The 21412-nt window shown below is 45.4% G+C and overlaps 2 protein-coding genes and 1 long non-coding RNA gene across 6 annotated transcripts in view; 1 reads left to right on the plus strand and 2 right to left on the minus strand.

Moving 5' to 3' along the window:
• dctn1a (dynactin 1a) overlaps positions 1 to 8642 on the plus strand; it is a 53146-nt gene extending 44504 nt beyond the window's left edge. For all 3 annotated transcript variants that reach the window (XM_056235661.1, XM_056235658.1, XM_056235659.1), the window contains 9 exons: positions 2627 to 2758; positions 3009 to 3134; positions 3755 to 3897; positions 3974 to 4137; positions 5025 to 5155; positions 5228 to 5417; positions 8082 to 8155; positions 8250 to 8339; positions 8427 to 8642. In XM_056235661.1, the coding sequence (XP_056091636.1) occupies positions 2627 to 2758; positions 3009 to 3134; positions 3755 to 3897; positions 3974 to 4137; positions 5025 to 5155; positions 5228 to 5417; positions 8082 to 8155; positions 8250 to 8339; positions 8427 to 8564 (1188 nt within the window). In that variant the 3' untranslated portion in view covers positions 8565 to 8642. The remainder of the gene's footprint in view (positions 1 to 2626; positions 2759 to 3008; positions 3135 to 3754; positions 3898 to 3973; positions 4138 to 5024; positions 5156 to 5227; positions 5418 to 8081; positions 8156 to 8249; positions 8340 to 8426) is intronic.
• A 264-nt stretch (positions 8643 to 8906) lies between these two features.
• On the minus strand, positions 8907 to 9997 carry LOC130071057 (uncharacterized). 2 transcript variants are annotated; one of them, XR_008803952.1, is made up of 4 exons: positions 9888 to 9997; positions 9553 to 9818; positions 9036 to 9509; positions 8907 to 8992 (listed from the first exon to the last, which is right to left on the minus strand). It is a non-coding gene; the product is annotated as an uncharacterized LOC130071057 (long non-coding RNA). The 2 variants fall into 2 exon arrangements; XR_008803951.1 differs by lacking the exon at positions 9553 to 9818 and having other exon boundaries at positions 9036 to 9210; positions 9864 to 9997.
• Positions 9998 to 12134: 2137 nt separating this feature from the next.
• epdl1 (ependymin-like 1) lies at positions 12135 to 20817 on the minus strand. The gene is made up of 6 exons (XM_056235708.1): positions 20687 to 20817; positions 20150 to 20184; positions 19318 to 19452; positions 17014 to 17200; positions 15954 to 16041; positions 12135 to 12255 (listed from the first exon to the last, which is right to left on the minus strand). Exons 1-6 carry the CDS (start codon positions 20766 to 20768, stop codon positions 12135 to 12137), a joined length of 648 nt encoding a protein of 215 aa, XP_056091683.1. The 5' UTR covers positions 20769 to 20817.
• Between the last annotated feature and the right edge of the window lie 595 nt (positions 20818 to 21412).

The raw sequence follows: 21412 nt of genomic DNA on the forward strand, positions 1-21412 counted from the left end.
AACTGTCGAGTCCGAGTCGAGTCACCATTACCTGAGTTCAAGTCCGAGTCGAGTCACCAACTGTCGAGTCCGAGTCGAGTCCGAGTCGAGTCACCATTACCTGAGTTCAAGCCTGAGTCGAGTCACCAACTGTCGAGTCCGAGTCGAGTCTCGAGTCCCAGTGTTCGAGTCCGAGTCCAAGTCCGAGTCACCAAAGAAGAGTCCGAGTCGAGTCACCAATACCTGAGTTCAAGTCCGAGTCGAGTCACCAACTGTCGAGTCCGAGTCGAGTCTCGAGTCCCAGTGTTCGAGTCCGAGTCCAAGTCCGAGTCACCAAAGAAGAGTCCGAGTCGAGTCCGAGTCGAGTCACCAATACCTGAGTTCAAGTCTGAGTCGAGTCACCAACTGTCGAGTCCGAGTCGAGTCTCGAGTCCCAGTGTTCGAGTCCGAGTCACCAAAGAAGAGTCCGAGTCGAGTCCGAGTCGAGTCACCATTACCTGAGTTCAAGTCCGAGTCGAGTCACCAACTGTCGAGTCCGAGTCGAGTCACCAATACCTGAGTTCAAGTCCGAGTCGAGTCACCAACTGTCGAGTCCGAGTCGAGTCTCGAGTCCCAGTGTTCGAGTCCGAGTCACCAAAGAAGAGTCCGAGTCGAGTCCGAGTCGAGTCACCATTACCTGAGTTCAAGTCCGAGTCGAGTCACCAACTGTCGAGTCCGAGTCGAGTCCGAGTCGAGTCACCAATACCTGAGTTCAAGCCTGAGTCGAGTCACCAACTGTCGAGTCCGAGTCGAGTCCGAGTCGAGTCACCATTACCTGAGTTCAAGCCTGAGTCGAGTCACCAACTGTCGAGTCCGAGTCGAGTCTCGAGTCCCAGTGTTCGAGTCCGAGTCCAAGTCCGAGTCACCAAAGAAGAGTCCGAGTCGAGTCTCGAGTCCGAGTCCAAGTCCGAGTCACCAAAGAAGAGTCCGAGTCGAGTCACCATTACCTGAGTTCAAGTCCGAGTCGAGTCTCGAGTCCCAGTGTTCGAGTCCGAGTCCAAGTCCGAGTCGAGTCTCGAGTCCCGTGTTCGAGTCAGAGTCGAAATTATATACACTTAAGCCAAATCAAGCAACATTTTTCAGGCACTCTTTCTTGCAGCTAGAAATGTGTATGATATCACTAGAATTGCCTTTGACCTTAGTTCAAATCATTGTCAACTAGCTGTGGCACGATTATTTATTTAATTGTTTAAATACATTTTTGGATGATCAGTCAACTGGAATGGATAAAGAAAACAAAAAAGAAAGCCTAATTGGACAGAGGAGGAGAAATGCATTCTTCTTGACGAATATGGTAAAAGAAAAACAATTTTGAAAAGCAAACTAAATCCCAATGTAACTGTGGCAAAAAAAACCCAGAAAATGCATTGCTATAAGCAGTTGTAACTCCGCAGGAAAAGAGTGGTTGCGATGTGTGACATGGTCAAGGTCGCCGCCTAGTTTGTTAGCTAAAATAAACTTAATTGTGTTATTGCATGATAAGCGGGATTAAGCGCTGAGCGCGTCCGATTTTGGCTCAGCGCCGGCCATAGCTCGAAAGCAGTTTAAATCTGGTACCTTTAAATGTCACGTCACTGTACATTCGCTCCTTAGTGGTCAGCTCAGCTGCTGCAAAGCGTGCCAAAATCGAAATGGCTGATTAGATGTAGAGGAACTTATCTAGTGTTAAATGAGTGTTACGTTAACTCTCTCACGAGAATGCGGCGTAAAGTGAGTGACGTCAGTGAGTGTGTTGTCAAGCAAGGAGAGCGAGCGGCAGCAGTGTCTGTGAGGGTAAAAAATAGATCACGGCCGGTCTTGGACCCCGAAACAGGAAAAGTGTAACATCTTATATCAATTTTTTATAACCTTTTTAGTCAGAAACATTTGATGAATGCTCAAGTCCGATTTTATATTCTCGAGTCCGAGTCCAAGTAGTAGTCATCAGTCCGCGAGTCCAAGTCGAGTCACGAGTCCAGAGGATAAGGACTCGAGTACTCCATCACTTTTCAGTGCCACACACACACACACACACACGTGTATCAGTATATTGGATCCGTGCAGCTCTTAAAGTGACAGCACTAATATTCCTGCCGTCTCTATTAACACTAATCACACAACAGAAGACAGAGAACATCCACTCGCTCTTCACTGAATAACTTTATAACTATATTTGTAATGTATATTTTACTTATAAAGTGTCATTTTACATTTGATTACAGTTTCTGAACCTGAAAATCTTAAAACACTGATTATTGCAATCGTATCTTTGTTCAGTTGTGTCTATTTGTTGCGATTGCAAATTTTTTATTTGTTCTCTTTTGATCACTGAGTGTTTATTGTGTTTAATAACGCTTGATATTTACATTAGTCCGCTAGTTGTTCTTCTATGGTGTGTTTAACGCTCAGGCAAACGCTCCTGTAAGTGTTCTTCAGCTGAGGATTTCTGCTTATGATATTCAGCTGCAGTTACAGCTTTGGCAATAAGACTAAATGTGAATGATATCTAAGTTCTTGGTTTTTTACCTTATTGGAATCGAAATTAGGAATCATAATTGATAAGCAGAATCTGAATCATTAAATGCACACGATGCCAAAGCCCAGTAACCGTGTGTGTGTGTGACGGCAGGTCTACGGCTCTCACGGACTCGATGCGTACGAGTGTTTACGCCAGTCCTGCAGCGCCGTCATCGCCACCATGAACAAGATGGCCACCGCCATGCAGGAGGGAGAGTACGACGCCGAGAGACCGCAGCGCCCGGTACACACACTCACACACACACACTCTCTCACTCTCTCACACTCTCTCACACACACACTCTCTCTCACTCTCTCACTCTCTCTCTCTCTCTCTCTCTCTCTCTCTCTCTCTCTCTCTCTCTCTCTCTCTAACTCTCTCACACACACATACTCACACACACACACACACACACACACTAACCCGACCCCTAAACCTGCCCATCTCATCTGGTGTGTGTGTGTGTGTGTGTGTGTGTGTGTGTGTGTGTCAGCGTCCTCCGGTGGAGATGCGTGCGGCCGCGGTGAGAGCCGAGATGACGGACGCCGAGGGTTTGGGAAATAAACTGGAGGATCGAGAGACCGTCATCAAAGAGCTGAAAAAATCCCTCAAAATCAAGGTCAGGAATCACAGAACAATAATATGCGAGAAATGTTATAAGTCAATATAATAATCTCAATATATTTACAGTCACACTCAGTACACCTTCAACATTTCTCACATATATAGTTATTGTTATACCAGGCACCAGATATAATGTGTGATATTGTTTCCCTAGTGTGTGCAGGACACTATAGTTCATGTGTGTGAGTGAGGAGAGCAAAATAAAGTAAACTGTGACATATTACACCCAAATATTAATATAAAAATTAAGGATTAAAAATGATTCCGCCACTTTGAGCTGATGATGTTTTGCTGAAGTGTGTTTTCTGTAATTGCTAATGCTCTTTTTACACACAGACTGAACAACATGAAGCATTGCTTGGTCACTGGTTGAGCTAAACTGGTATTATCTAATTGTGTAGTTAAATTTAACAGCTGACAGACATTCAACATAATTCATGTGTGAGAGTCTAACAGAAGGACGGACAAAACCAGTCAAATATCCACTGAGTTCTGCTCATATTCTATCACCACTATAGCGAATAAACTGTGATAATGTTGAAGGAGTCTGAGTAGATGTTGGTTTGCCTGTGTGTAAGAGTGTGTGAGTGAGCAGGTGTGTGTTCTGTGCCTCAGGGCGAGGAGTTGAGCGAGGCCAGCGTTCGTCTGAGTTTGCTGGAGAAGAAGCTGGACACGTCAACGAAAGACGCCGACGAGCGAGTGGAGAAGATCCAGACCAAACTGGACGAGGCGCTCGGCCTGCTGAAGAAGAAGGAGAAGTGCGCTCGCCGCCGGCTCTCTCATGCTCTCACAGGGGCTGACCGAAGCCGAATTAATGCATGTGTGATTCTGCAGGGAGTTTGAGGAGACGATGGACGCGCTGCAGGCGGACATCGATCAGCTGGAGTCAGAGAAGGCGGAGCTAAAGCAGAGGATCAGCAGCCAATCACGAGCTGGCGAAGGCTTGCGTGGGCCGCCGGCGTCTGGCATCGCCTCCATCGTCACTGGATCCGGCCCAGGTACCACACTTTACATTTCATTCTTTTTAAGAAAAAATTTACAGTTTGTACTTTTTTCTTTACAGTCGTTACATTTATAAAAATAAAATGTTTGTAAAGAAAATTTTTATTTTTTATTTTTTAACAGTTTTGACTTTGTAACATTTTTTACAGTTTTTAAACTTTTTAAATTTAAATTTCTTTTAACAGTTTTAACTTTTTTGTGTTTGTATTTTTTTTTTACATTGTTTCAAGTTTTTACAGTGTTTAAATCTTTTAACTTTTTTTGTTAGTTTTTACTTCTTTTTTACACCATAGACTGTTTATAATATGTGTAGTGTGTGTGACGTCACCCGTAGTGTTTCTGAAGAGCGTTTCTGAAGCCCAAAGTGGGCGGAGCCGGCCGTCGCCATCTTGGCCGCGCGTCACTCCCGGATAAACGAACATGTGCCGCGAGGCGGATTAGCTGAGGTGACGTGACGCTAACACTAGCAGACAAACGGCTAGTAGTGACATCAGCGTCAATCCACCTGTCACTCAAGTGGCCACGCCCTTAATTATGCAGAATTTTAAGGCTTAATATAACTTAAATGGATGAGTTATAAAAAACCTCACCCTCCTCACAGTCATCATGAAGGGCAACATTAGCGATATAGACCAAAACCACTTTTAACACTAGGCTGTAAACATGTTTATTTCTGCTGTAAAGTTGACCATTTTAACATGCGGGTCTATGGGACTGAGTCTCTTCTGCAGCCGGCCTCTAGTGGCCAGTGGAGGAACTGCAGGTTAACTCACTTCAGTGTTGGATTGAAGAGAGAGACGGGAAGGCCCGCTTCACACTACTACACTACTGATGCCCGCTTTACAAACACTGCGTTGTCGAGCCGTTGTGTGTTGTGTTGCAGGGGGCGTGTCTCCTGCTGTGGGCGGAGTCTCGGGTGCGGTTCAGGTCGTGGACTCTCCTCTCCTCAAACAGCAGATCGACGTGCAGCGGCTCGCCATCAAGCAGCTGAAGAGCGAGAACTACAGACTGAAGGTCATTATAAGCCTCCATTACAGCGTGAACACAGGTGCGGTGTGACCCCTGACCTCTGACCTCCGCCCTCAGGCTGAGAAGATGCGTGTGCAGCTGTCGGCGCTGCCGCCGCTGACGGTGCCGAACATGACGGGAGTGATGGGAGCGGCGGGAGAGGGAGCTTCGTCAGGGTCTCTGTGCCGCCGCACAGATCTGATGCTGGTGAACCTGCTGAAGATGAGCGCCGGACTCAAAGTGGTGGACATCAGCGGCAAGAGCTCAGGTCATCTATCTGTCTGTCTAGGTCTTACCGTTTTTACATGTATTTTTATGTGTATTTTTTCTAAGCTGAATTTTCAGCATCATTACTCCAGTCTTCAGTGTCACATGATCCTTCAGAAATCACTCTGATATGATGATTTGATGCTCAAGAAACATTTATTATTATAAATTGTTATCAATGTTGAAAACAGCTTCATATTTGTGTTGAATTTTTCACAGTGGTGATGCATTTAATTTTTCAGGTTCCCGTTCAGTCGTACACTCGAACGACTGAGGGAATCTCGCTAGAGAGCCAATCTAGTCAAACGAGCCAATGCACATTGGCGTGCAATCATTTGCATATCAACAGCTGCTCTGCCTCACACACACATATATATATATACTGTATAAATAACGAGCAGCAGGTGCGACTGCACTTCTGCCTGTCGCTGAGGAGCCGAGCTCTTCTGAAGAGTGCCCAACGGGGGCAGTCCGTGTCTGCCGCGGGCCGCCGAGAGTGCCGGGCTCGTGTGTCCCGAACCATCGAGGCCAGACAATTGGTTTCTGGGGTCGGGTCGTGCTGGTTCTCATGCCTTTCTTCCCGGAAGTGCATGATGATCTTACAAATTCGTGGACGACACCTTTCACTGCCTGAAACCGGCTTGGTAACTCCCCGCTCACTCCCCTCGATGGTGGGCCGCTAAGGGGGCTCGTACTCGTCGGCTCGGACCCGCAAGGCTTCTCTGGCTTGTGGGGAAGCGGCCTCTGCCGTACACGCTGTGGCGTTGTTGCAGGTTTACCAGGCCAAGGCACTCGCGAAGCTGACGGCGCGGTCTCTGGGCTGTGCGATATCCGCGCTGGTGGTCCAGGAGCGCCACCTGTGGCTGACATGCGGGATGCCGACAAGCCTCGGTTCCTGAATTCCCCTGTGTCCCAGCCCGCTAAACCAAGCGGCAAACGTAAGGCTAACAGCCCTAATATGGGCGACTTGGAGTTGGGGTAAGTTGCCTTTCGGGAGATGAAGAGACAAGCTTCACTCCCTCCCTCCCCCTCCCTCCATCCTCCTCCGTCGCCAGCGGGCTCCAGTCTCCAGACCTCCTCACGCACCCTCGGCCCAACCGTGGGTCAGTTGTTGCACACTCAGACACAGAAGCCCTCGAGCCGGTCCCTGTGTGCCCCTCGCTGCCCCGCTGCGGTCCCGCTGGACCGGCCGCCGGGAGCCTGGCTAGCGCTTCCCAGCCCCTCTCGCTGGCTCATCGGACCTTCAGGCTCGGCTATGCAATTCAGTTCGCCCGGCTCCCATCTGTGAGCTCGTCAGATGCCCATGTCTTGCGAGCGGAGATCGCAGTCCTCCTGGCGAACGCTATTCCTGGTCCCTCCAGCCGATATGAGGTCGGGGTTTTACAGCCCCTGCTTCATTGAAGAAAGGCGGTGGGTTAGGCCAATCTTGGACCTGCGTGTCCCGAATCAGAGCCTTCACAGACTATCGGTCAGATGTTAATGGCGAAGCGCATGTCTCGCACAGCTCTTCATCTGTTACGGAGGCCAGCAGAAGGGACAGGCTGTCTCCAGCACAGGGCGTGCCTTCCCTCCTCCTGGGCGCTGGCTCGTGGCGCCCAGCTAGCAGATCACTGTAGAGGTGGGCGACACCTAACACGTCCGCTAGATACTATAGCCTTCGTGTAGAGCCGGTCTCCTGTGTTCTCGCCTCACACGGGTAGAAGACACTGAGTGGACCGGCTTGTGTCGGCTTGCTGCGCTAAGACATGCGCTATTGCTCCAGAGAGTTCCTACGGGTAAAGCTTTCCTATAAAGCTTCCCTGTAGCTCAAACAGTAGAGCGTTAGCGCTTGCAACGCCAAGGTCATGGGTTCGATTCCCAGGGAAACCAAGAACTGATAAGAATTTAAAATGTGTATCTTAAAATGCAATGTAAGTTGCTTTGGATAAAAGCGTCTGCCAAATGCTTAAAATGTTACCCTGAGTCCTCCGTCACCATCGGATACTCCGCCGAGTCCTTGAGAATCCTGTAACTAAACGGAAGCTTGTGTCTTTCCCTATGCAGCCCTACGGGGTTGGTCCTATGCACATCTCCACATAACTCCTCCTCCGCAGCGGGAAGGGCCCGCTTTCCCAGTGCTATCCAGTAATCCCACTGTTTGGGTTACCACGGGACAGTAACGGATGTTATGTTGTGTTGGTGTTTCTGAGGGAAACGGAACTTCAATCCTCTGAATGTCCTGTAGAATCTGAGCTCTGTGACACAGGGCTCTGGAAGAGGGCAGGGATTCTCTCAGTCGTCATCAACGTATCGAGAGTGCACGACTGAAAGGGAACGCCTCGGTTACGTATGCAACCCTTGTTCCCTGAAGGAGGGAACGGAGACGCCACAGCTCCTCCACACCAAAGCTCGGCTCCTGAGCGACAGGCTGAAGTACAGTCGCACCTGCTGCTCGTTATATATACAGTATATGTGTGAGGCAGAGCAGCTGTGGATATGATTGCTCGCACCTGCTGCTGAAGCCTGGAGTAATGATGCTCATCGCCGTACTTCAGGGAAGGAGGGTTACATGCGTAACTGAGGCGATTCTTTGATGAAGAGAAAGTTCAAAAGAACAGCATTTATTTGACATAGAATCTTCTGTAACAAAAATGTTTGATAAATGTGTGTGTGTGTGTGTGTGCAGCGAGTGCGAGCGCTCAGTTGCTGGAACAGACGGCCAGACTGAATTCTGTCAGCGAAGCGCTGGATAAGCTGAAGGTGAGTGTGATGGTGTGTGTGTGTGATGATCACTCACAGGTGTGTGTCAGCGCTTCCCCCATCGTGTGTGTGTGTGTGTGTGTGTGTGTTCCAGGCTGAGGTGTCGCAGCACGTGGTGTCTCAGCGGCCCGGAGCGCGTGTGCCGTCAGACTTCGCCACCTTCCCGTCACCCTCGTTCGTCAAGGTCAGAGCACTCACACACACCACACACATCAGTGTATGAACCTTCCCATGATCCTCTCTCATTAACCTTCCCATGATCCTCTCTCAGGCGAAAGAGGAGCAGAAGAGCGGATCGCTGCTGGTGGGGAAGGTGATGATCCCCTGCGCTCGCGGTCAGGAGCAAACACACTCCCTCGTGCTGTCTCAGCATCAGCTGCAGTGTGTGCACCGGCTCCTCATGACATGAGCACACACACACACACACACACACACACACACACACACACACACACACACACACACACACACACACACACACACTCCCTCCCTCGTGCTGTCTCAGCATCAGCTGCAGTGTGTGCACCGGCTCCTCATGACATGAACACACACACACACACACACACACACACACACACACACACACACACACACACTCCCTCCCTCGTGCTGTCTCAGCATCAGCTGCAGTGTGTGCACCGGCTCCTCATGACATGAACACACACACACACACACACACACACACACACACACACACACACACACACACACACACACACACACACACACACACACTCCCTCCCTCGTGCTGTCTCAGCATCAGCTGCAGTGTGTGCACCGGCTCCTCATGACATGAGCACACACACACACACACACACACACACACACACACATACACTCACTCACACACACACACACTCACACACACACACACACACACACTCCCTCGTGCTGTCTCAGCATCAGCTGCAGTGTGTGTGCACCGGCTCCTCATGACATGAGCACACACTCACACACACACACACACACACACACACTCTCCCTCGTGCTGTCTCAGCATCAGCTGCAGTGTGTGCACCGGCTCCTCATGACATGAGCACACACACACACACACACTCCCTCGTGCTGTCTCAGCATCAGCTGCAGTGTGTGCACCGGCTCCTCATGACATGAGCACACACACACACACACACACACACACTCCCTCGTGCTGTCTCAGCATCAGCTGCAGTGTGTGCACCGGCTCCTCATGACATGAACACACACACACACACACACACACACACACACACACACACACACACACACTCCCTCCCTCGTGCTGTCTCAGCATCAGCTGCAGTGTGTGCACCGGCTCCTCATGACATGAGCACACACACACACACACACACACACACACACACACATACACTCACTCACACACACACACACTCACACACACACACACACACACACACACTCCCTCGTGCTGTCTCAGCATCAGCTGCAGTGTGTGTGCACCGGCTCCTCATGACATGAGCACACACTCACACACACACACACACACACACACACTCTCCCTCGTGCTGTCTCAGCATCAGCTGCAGTGTGTGCACCGGCTCCTCATGACATGAGCACACACACACACACACACACACTCCCTCGTGCTGTCTCAGCATCAGCTGCAGTGTGTGCACCGGCTCCTCATGACATGAGCACACACACACACACACACACACACCGCCTCCTCTTGACATAAACACACACACACACACTGCCTCCTCATTACATAAACACAAGCTCAGCCAATCACACGCTCACGCCGCCTCAGGAACCAATCAGGCTCTCAGACTGACCGAGCCAAAGATGACTCCTCAAGAAGCCGTTCACCCACAGTTGTGTTTCTGCTTTGCCTCTCATCAAGGGCAGCCAGAGGGAGGAATTAAAGTAATAGACACTTATTATCTCACCAGATGAATCCTGTGTGATTGAGTGGCAGGAACGAGCTTCCGCATGAACCCGTCATAAAACTCCCTGAACTCAAAGCTTGCAAAGTTTTTACATCATGCTTCGGTTTCCTAATTAGTCTAATCGTTTAGAAACTGGTGTCACATTTCACGTGTGTGTTTGTCATGTTTTGATTAAAGGCTTGATTATATACTTACACTAGTACTGTAGGAAATCATAGGTTTCTGCGGGAAGCTAATGCTAGTTTAGCTAACACACTCGTGTATCAGCGCTTCGTCAGATTCGAGAGATCACAACTGTTCACTCAGAAGTGTGTTTTCAGTCACGCTTTCGCATCACTATAACATGATCTCTGGCTGATTTACACTTATTCACTTGCCTCAATGTTTTTAATAGTTTATGCATATTTCACATGTTTCTTGATGGAGACGACTGCAATAAAGATGGGAAAATAGTATTTTAGTGTTTGACTTTCTTTTTTTAAAAACTCTTTCTTGTAAAAAAATTGTAAAATGATGCTATGAGCTCTCTCAGACATATCTAAAGACGCCTAACCCTGACCCAGCCACTGTCTGTTAGTGTTAGTTCGGGTCATTCTACTGACTCTCTTGTTCGATCCCGTTCGTCAAAATGAACTAAACTTTTTTTCGAGTCATTTTGTTCATTCAAGTGGCTTTAAATGTTACACTTTTAACAGGCAAAGTCCCCGAACACATCCACCTACGCAATCCTGATCATATTCTAAATTGAGAAATAATGCAGTCAAAAATAATTGACAGGGAACATAAATAATTACTTTACCTTCCGAGTCTTTCGTTCATTTGTCACGTGACAGACGCGATGAGCGAATCGTTAATGAATGACCCATCACTGCTTTCTGTTCAAACGGTTAGAAGCAGAACCATCGCAGAGTAGACCAATCACAACATACTGGGCCATCTGACCAATCAGAGCAGAGCAGCTCTCAGAAAGGCGGGGTTTAGAGCGACTGAATCCTTTATTTAATCATTACAGATCCTTTCAAAAACAGTTTTTATCCGATGCTCTAAATGCCACATAACATAAATGCTTATTATTATTATTTATTTATTTGCTCTTTATATTTACATTCTCTACTATTTGTGTACATTAGTTTATATTTTTGGGAGTGTGTGTGTGTGTGTGTGAGATTAAGGGGCTGTTTACACGACACCATTTTCAACTAAAAACGTATAACTTTTTAATGGCCATTTTTTACAAGACAACGGCGTTTTGAGTGCCTGAAAACACAAACTTCTGAAAAGCCCCTCTCTTCTGTGGGTGCTTGCAACGCCAAGGTCATGGGTTCGATTCCCAGGGAAAGCAAGAACTGATAAGAATGTAAATGTGTATCTTGAAATGCAATGAATTTGGACAAAAGCGTCTGTCAAATGCATAAATGTAAAAAATATATATATATATATATATATATATTGCTCAGAAAATCCGAAACGGCTTGATTGAGTGTTTAGGCTTTTTGATTTTTTTTTTAAAAAGCGTGAATGGGTTTCAAGTGAAGAATGGGTCTTCATTGTATGATGGTTGTGTGTCCACACACTGCAAGCACACGTTTATGTGCAAACACCATATACAAGTGAATTCAGCATCCGATGACCCTTTCAGGAGGAAATACTCAGCAATGCTGTCGACTTATGAAGTTACACACGGTTTGTGTTAAAGCGCATTAAAAACACCACATAGACACATAAACAACAGTAAAAGCTGTATATCACCACAGGGACTTTAGGATAACCTGCATTACACTGCTGTAAAGTCAGAGAGACAAAGCAAGACGATACTGAAAGATAAAACCTTTATTTTCCCTTTTTTTAAATGATTAAAGTGCTTTTGATTGACATGAATCGTGGATGAATCAGCATTTGAAAAGACACGAGCACACAAGGCATGAAGACCCTTCAGGAGTGATGAAGACCCTTCAGGAGCGATGAAGACACTTCAGGAGAGATGAAGACCCTTCAGGAGTGATGAAGACCCTTCAGGAGAGATGAAGACCCTTCAGGAGTGATGAAGACCCTTCAGGAGAGATGAAGACCCTTCAGGACAGATGAAGCCGCTACAGCCATGAGAATCCGCTGAAGAAGTCGAGCTCCTCCTCCTCGGTCTCGGCGGCGTCGCAGAACGCAGGAGGGATGAACTGCTCCGGGTCCTCCACCCCCGTCACGCCGTTGAAGTAGCTGGAGCACACACGTTTAGCACTGTGAGTGTGTGTTATCACGCCTCAGTCACACTACCGGCAGTATTACACTGAGATCTTGTTGTCAATTTAACATTCTGTTAAGTAATCTTCAAAGTAAATAAATGGTGTGTAAATGTTTTTAACCGGTTGCATGTTTTGTATATGTTTTTATTAATAAAAAAAAATAAAAAAATTGTATGTAACTAGGGCTGGGTTTTGATTCAGATGTTCCCTGTGCCGTGTAACTGTGCCGTGTAACTGTGCCGTGTAACTGTGCCGTATAACTGTGCTGTATAACTGTGCTGTATAACTGTGCCGTATAACTGTGCCGTATAACTGTGCCGTATAACTGTGCCGTATAACTGTGCCGCATAACTGTACCGTATAACTGCTGTGTAACTGTGCCGTATAACTGTGCCGTATAACTGCCGTATAACTGTGCCGTATAACTGTGCCGTATAACTGTGCCGTATAACTGTGCTGTATAACTGTGCTGTATAACTGTGCTGTATAACTGTGCTGTATAACTGTGCCGTATAACTGTGCCGTATAACTGCCGTATAACTGTGCCGTATAACTGTGCCGCATAACTGTACCGTATAACTGCCGTGTAACTGTGCCGTATAACTGTGCCGTATAACTGTGCCGTATAACTGTGCCGTATAACTGTGCCGCATAACTGTACCGTATAACTGCCGTGTAACTGTGCCGCATAACTGTACCGTATAACTGCTGTGTAACTGTGCCGTATAACTGTGCCGTATAACTGTGCCGTATAACTGCCGTATAACTGTGCCGTATAACTGTGCCGCATAACTGTACCGTATAACTGCCGTGTAACTGTGCCGTATAACTGCCGTGTAACTGTGCCGTATAACTGTGCCGTATAACTGTGCCGTATAACTGTGCCGTATAACTGCCGTATAACTGTGCCGCATAACTGTACCGTATAACTGCCGTGTAACTGTACCGTATAACTGCCGTGTAACTGTGCCGTATAACTGTGCCGTATAACTGTGCCGTATAACTGCCGTATAACTGTGCCGTATAACTGTGCCGCATAACTGTACCGTATAACTGCCGTATAACTGTACCGTATAACTGCCGTGTAACTGTGCCGTATAACTGTGCCGTATAACTGTGCCGTATAACTGTGCCGCATAACTGTACCGTATAACTGCCGTGTAACTGTACCGTATAACTGCCGTGTAACTGTGCCGTATAACTGTGCCGTATAACTGTACCGTATAACTGCCGTATAACTGTGCCGTATAACTGCCGTGTAACTGTGCCGTGTAACTGTGCCGTGTAACTGTGCCGTGTAACTATGCCGTATAACTGTGCCGTGTAACTATGCCGTATAACTGTGCCGTGTAACTGTGCCGTGTAACTATGCCGTATAACTGTGCCGCATAACTGTACCGTATAACTGCCGTATAACTGTACCGTATAACTGCCGTGTAACTGTGCCGTGTAACTGTGCCGTGTAACTGTGCCGTGTAACTATGCCGTATAACTGTGCCGTGTAACTGTGCCGTGTAACTGTGCCGTGTAACTGTACCGTATAACTGTGCCGTATAGCTGTGCCGTAAAGCTGTGCCGTATAACTGTGCTGTATAACTGCCGTATAACTGTGCCGTATAACTGTGCCGTATAACTGTGCCGTATAACTGTGCCGTATAGCTGTGCCGTAAAGCTGTGCCGTATAACTGTGCTGTATAACTGCCGTATAACTGTGCCGTATAACTGTGCCGTATAGCTGTGCCGTATAGCTGTGCCGTATAACTGTGCTGTATAACTGTGCTGTATAACTGCCGTATAACTGTGCCGTATAACTGTGCCGTATAGCTGTGCCGTATAACTGTGCCGTATAACTGTGCCGTATAACTGTGCCGTATAGCTGTGCCGTAAAGCTGTGCCGTATAACTGTGCTGTATAACTGCCGTATAACTGTGCCGTATAACTGTGCCGTATAACTGTGCCGTATAGCTGTGCCGTATAGCTGTGCCGTATAACTGTGCTGTATAACTGCCGTATAACTGTGCCGTATAACTGTGCCGTGTAACTGTGCCGTATAACTGTCCCGTATAACTGCCGTGTAACTGTGCCGTATAACTGTGCCGTATAACTGTGCCGTATAACTGTGCCGTATAACTGTGCCGTATAACTGTGCCGTATAACTGTGCCGTATAGCTGTGCCGTGTAACTGTGCCGTATAACTGTGCCGTATAACTGTGCCGTATAACTGTGCCGTATAACTGTTCCGTATAACTGTGCCGTATAGCTGTGCCGTATAACTGTGCCGTATAACTGTCCCGTATAACTGCCGTGTAACTGTGCCGTATAACTGTCCCGTATAACTGCCGTATAACTGTGCTGTATAACTGTGCCGTATAACTGTGCCGTGTAACTGTGCCGTATAACTGTTCCGTATAACTGTGCCGTATAACTGTGCCGTATAACTGTGCCGTATAACTGTGCCGTATAGCTGTGCCGTATAACTGTGCCGTGTAACTGTGCCGTATAACTGTGCCGTATAACTGTGCCGTGTAACTGTGCCGTATAACTGTGCCGTGTAACTGTGCCGTGTAACTGTGCCGTGTAACTGTGCCGTGTAACTGTGCCGTGTAACTGTGCCGTATAACTGTTCCGTATAACTGTGCCGTATAACTGTGCCGTATAACTGTGCCGTATAACTGTGCCGTATAGCTGTGCCGTGTAACTGTGCCGTATAACTGTGCCGTATAACTGTGCCGTATAGCTGTGCCGTATAACTGTGCCGTGTAACTGTGCTGGTAACTGTGCCGTATAACTGTGCTGGTAACTGTGCCGTATAACTGTGCCGTGTAACTGTGCCGTATAGCTGTGCCGTGTAACTGTGCCGTATAACTGCCGTGTAACTGTGCCGTGTAACTGTGCCGTATAACTGTGCCGTGTAACTGTAACGTGTAACTGTGCCGTATAACTGCCGTGTAACTGTACCGTGTAACTGTGCCGTGTAACTCTGCCGTATAACTGTGCCGTATAACTGTGCCGTATAACTGTGCCGTATAACTGTGCTGGTAACTGTGCCGTGTAACTGTGCCGTATAGCTGTGCCGTGTAACTGTGCAGGTAACTGTGCCGTATAACTGTGCAGGTAACTGCCGTGTAACTGTGCCGTGTAACTGTACCGTGTAACTGTGCCGTATAACTGCCGTGTAACTGTGCCGTGTAACTGTGCCGTGTAACTGTGCCGTATAACTGTGCTGGTAACTGTGCCGTATAACTGTGCCGTATAACTGTGCCGTATAACTGTGCCGTATAACTGTGCCGTGTAACTGTGCCGTGTAACTGTGCCGTATAACTGTGCCGTATAACTGTGCCGTATAACTGTGCCGTGTAACTGTGCCGTGTAACTGTGCCGTATAACTGTGCCGTATAACTGTGCCGTGTAACTGTGCCGTGTAACTGTGCCGTATAACTGTGCCGTATAACTGTGCCGTATAACTGTGCCGTGTAACTGTGCCGTGTAACTGTGCCGTGTAACTGTGCTGTATAACTGTGCCGTATAACTATATGCAGACTCAGCTGTGGACACTCCTGTGGGAGAGATTAATCTCAGAGAGCTTTCCTCTCCTGGCTGAACTATGACACGCTGCACCGAAACACCGGCTGATTTGTAGTGTTTGTGTGTATCATCTGAAGCGTGACTCACGTGGTGACGACCCAGCCGGACTCTGGCGTGTGGTAAAGCGTGGACACCGGGATACAGCCGAACTCCGTCACCGTGGCCAGGTATTTACCTGCAGATCACACTCACTTTACTAGCTGTGACATGTGAAGCTTTGACCAGCGCGTCTACAACACTGCTACTGGAGCATATTCCTGTGAAACTGTGTACACATGTTTGATATACATATAACCTCAGTCATACATCAGCTGAGGACGCATGCAGGAGGAGACTTGATTGCATTGGTCAGGAAAAGGTTCACCTCTGCATGGAAATAGATATTAAGCTGTTGTTTCACTTCACCTAACAATACATTTGTCTAATAATGAAAAATACTTTATTACTGTGTATACTATTAATCTCAGTTAATGTTAATTTCAACATTCACTAATCCATAATTCAAATCAAAAGCTGCATCTGTTAATATTATTTAACGGACCTGAAATGAAGTTAACATTTTATTTTCGTATTCCTTACTTTTTATTTCTCATTTGACTTCAGGATTATTATTTATCATTTTATTTTTTAAATTATTTTTTATTCCTTAATTTTTATTTCACGTTTATTATTTTTATTTTATTTATTTTTTAAATACATTTTTTAAAAAATTCCTTAATTTTTTATTTCTTATTTAACTTGATTATTATTTTTAATCACTTTTATGTAAGGCACTTCTGTGTTTCACTCTAACAAATAAAGCTTCTTTACTGGCATCGATGTTCTAATAGTCGTATCTCGGCCAGATATTCTCCTATCCTAACAAACCACACATCAATGAAAAGCTTATTTATTCAGCTTTCAGATTATGCATAAACTCAAATCTACCCGTGTGACTGCTTTTGTGGTCCAGGGTCACATATTTATGTACTTAATATAAATACCCTGCTTGTACTTTTAGTATACAAAATTTGTAAACTTAAACTCTGCTAAATTGGAACAACTAATTTTGTACTAAATGCACTTTAGTTATCTGGAAATAGTGTTGAGGTTCAACTTCATTCAGCTGTCAGCTGAGCCGAGCCTGAGCTTGCAGAGATCGAGTCACCTCCGGTCTGCGGCACGTCTCCGGTCCAGGTGTTGACCAGCAGCCCCTCTCCCGGCGCCGACGAGCCTCCCAGAACCACCTGGGACAGCAGAGAGGCGTTGCGGGGGATGTGGGACGGGTGGAAGGCGGCGTGGAGAGGATTCTTCTGACAGGTTCTGTTCCTGTAGTCCATGGAGTACACCACACCCTGAGCACACACACACACACACACACAGAGAGAGAGAGAGAGAGAGAGAGAGACACACACAGAGAGAGAGAGAGACACACACACACACACAGAGAGAGAGAGAGAGACACACACACACCATCAGATGAGAACACAACTGTTACAGAGATGCTTTCCCAGACAGCAACACAGTGTCGGCTCAGATCCGGCACATGTGGATTTCACAGGGTCCGGGGTCTCATTATAAAACTGTGCTTGGGATCGTTACCAGAAGTGTACGTGCGCTGAAGCCCAAACGTGGCGTACGCCAAATAATATTCAGACGTATAAAAGCGTGTGTACGCCAGAACCTGCACAATATTCCCTTTATAACCCCAGTCAGAGGAAGAGTGTGTTCACGCGTCTCCACCCCGAAATAACCAGATATGAGCTGACAACGCCTCCTTTACTATATCCTCATCTGCATATCATTTGCATATGCATATTCATCCGCGTGATCCGTGTTTAACGCTACCAGACATTAGGAGAATATGAGATATGGACTTTGCTAAAAATCATTTAGTAGCCGATGTTAGTACTAGTGTGTTTAATTGCTTTATATGTTTACTGTAAACAGAAAGGCCTTATTGTGCATTATTGATCATTATTAGCGTGTAAATATTTCCTCAGATCACGAGTTCTGCTGAACTTTAGATAGTGAATGAACTGATGTGAATGTCTTCTGTAGAGAGCAGAGTGTGTCTCATATCTGATTCTGTTATCCTCCTGTTTATTACAGTGACGCTGAGAATGAATCTGTCCTGTAGGAGATTAAGTCACTCCAGATCAACAACACACCGCTCTCGCTTCAGTTCACATCTGTGGGATCTGTCCATTTATTCACATACTCTGACTTTCCATTCAGTAAAATATTGACAGAGAAGTCGTCCTTTAATCTCAGGGCATTTGTAGGAGTTTCCAGGATCAGCATTCTCCCCTAAAACTGGCCATTTGTAGAGACGTTCCCAGAGATCAATTTAGTGTCGGCACATGTTTATTATTCCTTTCTATTTCTTATTTCATGATTATTACTATTATTTAACTTTTTATCCCTAATTTAATTTAATTTAATGATTATTTATCATTTTATTCAATTAGTTTTTATTTCTTAATTTTTATTTCCTATTTAACTTCACAAATATTTTTTAATACATTTTACATTTTTTATTCCTTAATTTGTAATTCTGATATAACTTCATGATTATTATTATTATAAATCATTTAACTTTTTATTTCTTATTTAACTTTATCATTATTATTATTATTATAATTGTATTTATTTTCCCGGGATGTGGGCCGCCTCTGGGGAGAGTTTGAGGCTGGCAGTATTTCCCCGGCCTGACGGGGGCGCTAGCGGGAAACACCACTGACCCGCTCAGAACTCCTAAACCGAGTGTCCTTTCATTTGATGAAAACCCTACTTTTTCGAAACTGTTGTCGTTTTTTCAACCGATTGGAACCAAATCAGTGCAGAAAACTTCTCTGGACTCTGAATATCAATAATTATCAATAACAAAAAGGCCAAATTTCCATTTATGTTGATGACGGGACATAGAACGTTAGAAAAGGGCGTGGCCACTCTTCCTAAACCGGCTGTAACTCTCGAACGGATTTAGATGATTTCTCCTAAATTGGTGCACGTGTGTACGGGCTCGCTCTGTGGTCGCGTGATAAAGGACGCGGCGACTGGCCACTTGGTGGCGCTATAACAGGGAAAAAACACAAAACTGGCAATAGCTACGCAACAGTAAGTCCGACTGACTTGAAAACTGGCATGCGATGTCTCGATCCAAAAAATGTTAAAAATCTTTAAAGAAAACATGTATGTCCTATGGCAAATTGCCAGTATTGGCTGTAAATGCTCTTTTCCATCTATGATGTAAGTGGTTACAAGCTTGCATAATAAAACATAATACGCATGTGATTATTCTCTATATTCTCTATAGATTTGACACTGTCCAAGTTAAAATACGTGAAACAAACAAACTACGTCTCTGAATGTAGTGTTCTGCCAGTGTGTGATAGCTCTGTGTTCGACACGTGTGTGTTCTGCTCTCGTGAGTTCCTCAGTGCACTTCCACATTGTGATCGGGCTTCACCTCTCGAAACAGGAACAGCATGTTCAGGTGGAACGACTTGCTCTCAACGGTTCCAAATTCCCACAAACGGATGCGCTGACCAAAAGCATCGTAGCGGTACTTAGCAAACGCCCAATCCTGGCCTTCCCGAGCGCTCTGAGAGAGAGAGAGAGAGAGAGAGAGGGGGGGGGGGGGGGGGGGAGCGTTTATCAGATCAGAAATACAGTAAAACAGTGTAATATTACTCCAGTGTAAATCAGCTGTTCTCTATGTGAATATATAGTAAAGTGTAATTTATTCCTGTGATCAAAGCTGAGTTTCAGCATCATTACTCCAGTCTTCAGTGTCACATGATCCTTCAGAAATCACTCTAATATGAGGATCTGATGCTCAAGACACATTTATGATTATTATCAGTGTTGAAAACAGTTCAGATTTTTGTGAAAACTGATGCATTTTATTTTTCAGGATTATTTAATGAACAGAAAGTTCAAAATAACAGCATTTATTGGAAATGAATTTTTCTAGATATTTGAGAATATGAGTAACTTGAGCTTCAGTGAGTTCTATAAAACAGAAATGTCTTGCATGATTGTGTAATAATTTCATGTTTAAAAGGTTATTTTATTTTCTAGTGATAAAGTATGCTGTTTAATTCATAAATCGAAATAAATAAATAAAAAGAATAAAACCCAATTAATTAGTTAAAACTAAATCCATGAAAGGATCCCATGATGGAGGCGACACAAGCTTCTGTATTTGAATAGCTTCTTTTCTTCTGAGAGTTGATTGAGTCAATAATATGTTAGAATCATCATAACCATAATCATAATCAGTGACTGTAATAACTCACCACGCTCATACTGCCGGACAGCAGCGGCGGAGTGTCTGTCAAAGCAGCGATACAGCATTAATAACTCATGTGAACATATCCTTCATCACTTCAGCTGTCACGAGATCAGGTTACAGGCGCTCATTAATTATGATTCATAAACTACATGTAAATATTCATGTCAAACTTAAACATTTCCACAACAGGGTTATTGTTGTTAACTAACACTAAAACTGTACAGGGCAAAACATCATTGAAATAAAACAACATTAACTGCAATATAATAATGCATTAGTAAATGTTGATATTAATTAACTGAGATCAATAAATGCTTTAGAGATATTAATAATATTTAATAAATAAAAAAATAAATACATGTTATCTCTACTAATGTTAAGAAATGAAACCATGACATGTACCATAGTGTACTCTTCAGAGCACCTGTGATCCACGTAAATAAGATAGTAGCCTAACGTTACATGAATATAAGAATCACGCAGTTGCATGTTATTATGATTATGCAGATGATTATTATTATAACTACAGTAACACACTTACGGCATCGCCTCGGTATCTGCGCGGAACAGCTTCCGGTCCAGATCAGCAGCAGAACCAGAGACAGGAGAAGAAGAGACCTCATGATGTCCGTGATGAACCAGAAGCTTCAGTGTGACCTTCAGCGCGAGTCTCTCGGTATACACACACTCCTGAACTTCCTCAGTGTTAACACACACTCCTGAACTTCCTCATTCACAGCCGCAGTCCAGTCGCCGGGTGCAGTATTAACCGGTTGTAAACACACTCCTGATCCTGAACCTCCTCATTCCCTCTCAGTTCAGAGTCCGGAATCCAGTCGCCGGGTTTTCCCTGTCAGCATGTTTACATTACAAACCCAATCCACGAGTTTTAACCTGTGATTACTGGATCACGATTACTTCATTTTATTTATAGATGAACAGAGAGATGAGCATAACTAGAATAATGTTTATATCTAGAATTTAAAAATACGTTTCATAATACCTGTGTGTGAGTGTGTGTATCTTCTTAAAGGTAGGCCTACAATATGTAAGAATTTTGTAATAAAATATCCAAAAATCACTTGCACAGTGTGATATATTTCCTGCAGTTGTGTACTTACAATATCCCAAAAGTCTCCAAAGATGTTTTATTTCAGAGAAATTCCAATTTTAAATAAGTGGCCGTCCTGGGAAAAAATGTCGCCTGTCAATGACGCAATATCCGCGCTATCCTCGGTTTCCGCTCGTACTGCCATAGCCATGACGT

This window comes from Rhinichthys klamathensis, unplaced genomic scaffold, assembly GCF_029890125.1.
Source record: "Rhinichthys klamathensis goyatoka isolate OS25496 unplaced genomic scaffold, OSU_Roscu_1.1 h1tg000429l_1, whole genome shotgun sequence".
NCBI classification, from domain to species: domain Eukaryota; kingdom Metazoa; phylum Chordata; class Actinopteri; order Cypriniformes; family Leuciscidae; genus Rhinichthys; species Rhinichthys klamathensis.

What these genes read in the sequence shown, in the direction of transcription:
- epdl1 (XM_056235708.1), bottom strand. Translation starts at nt 20,768, where the DNA reads ATGAGGTCTCTTCTTCTCCTGTCTCTGGTTCTGCTGCTGATCTGGACC. An exon ending in AGACGTGCCGCAGACCGGAG is followed by an intron (nt 16,042 to 17,013) that starts GTGACTCGATCT and finishes TGTGATCTGCAG; the next exon opens with GTAAATACCTGGCCACGGTG. An exon ending in TCCGGCTGGGTCGTCACCAC is followed by an intron (nt 12,256 to 15,953) that starts GTGAGTCACGCT and finishes TGTGTGCTCCAG; the next exon opens with CTACTTCAACGGCGTGACGG.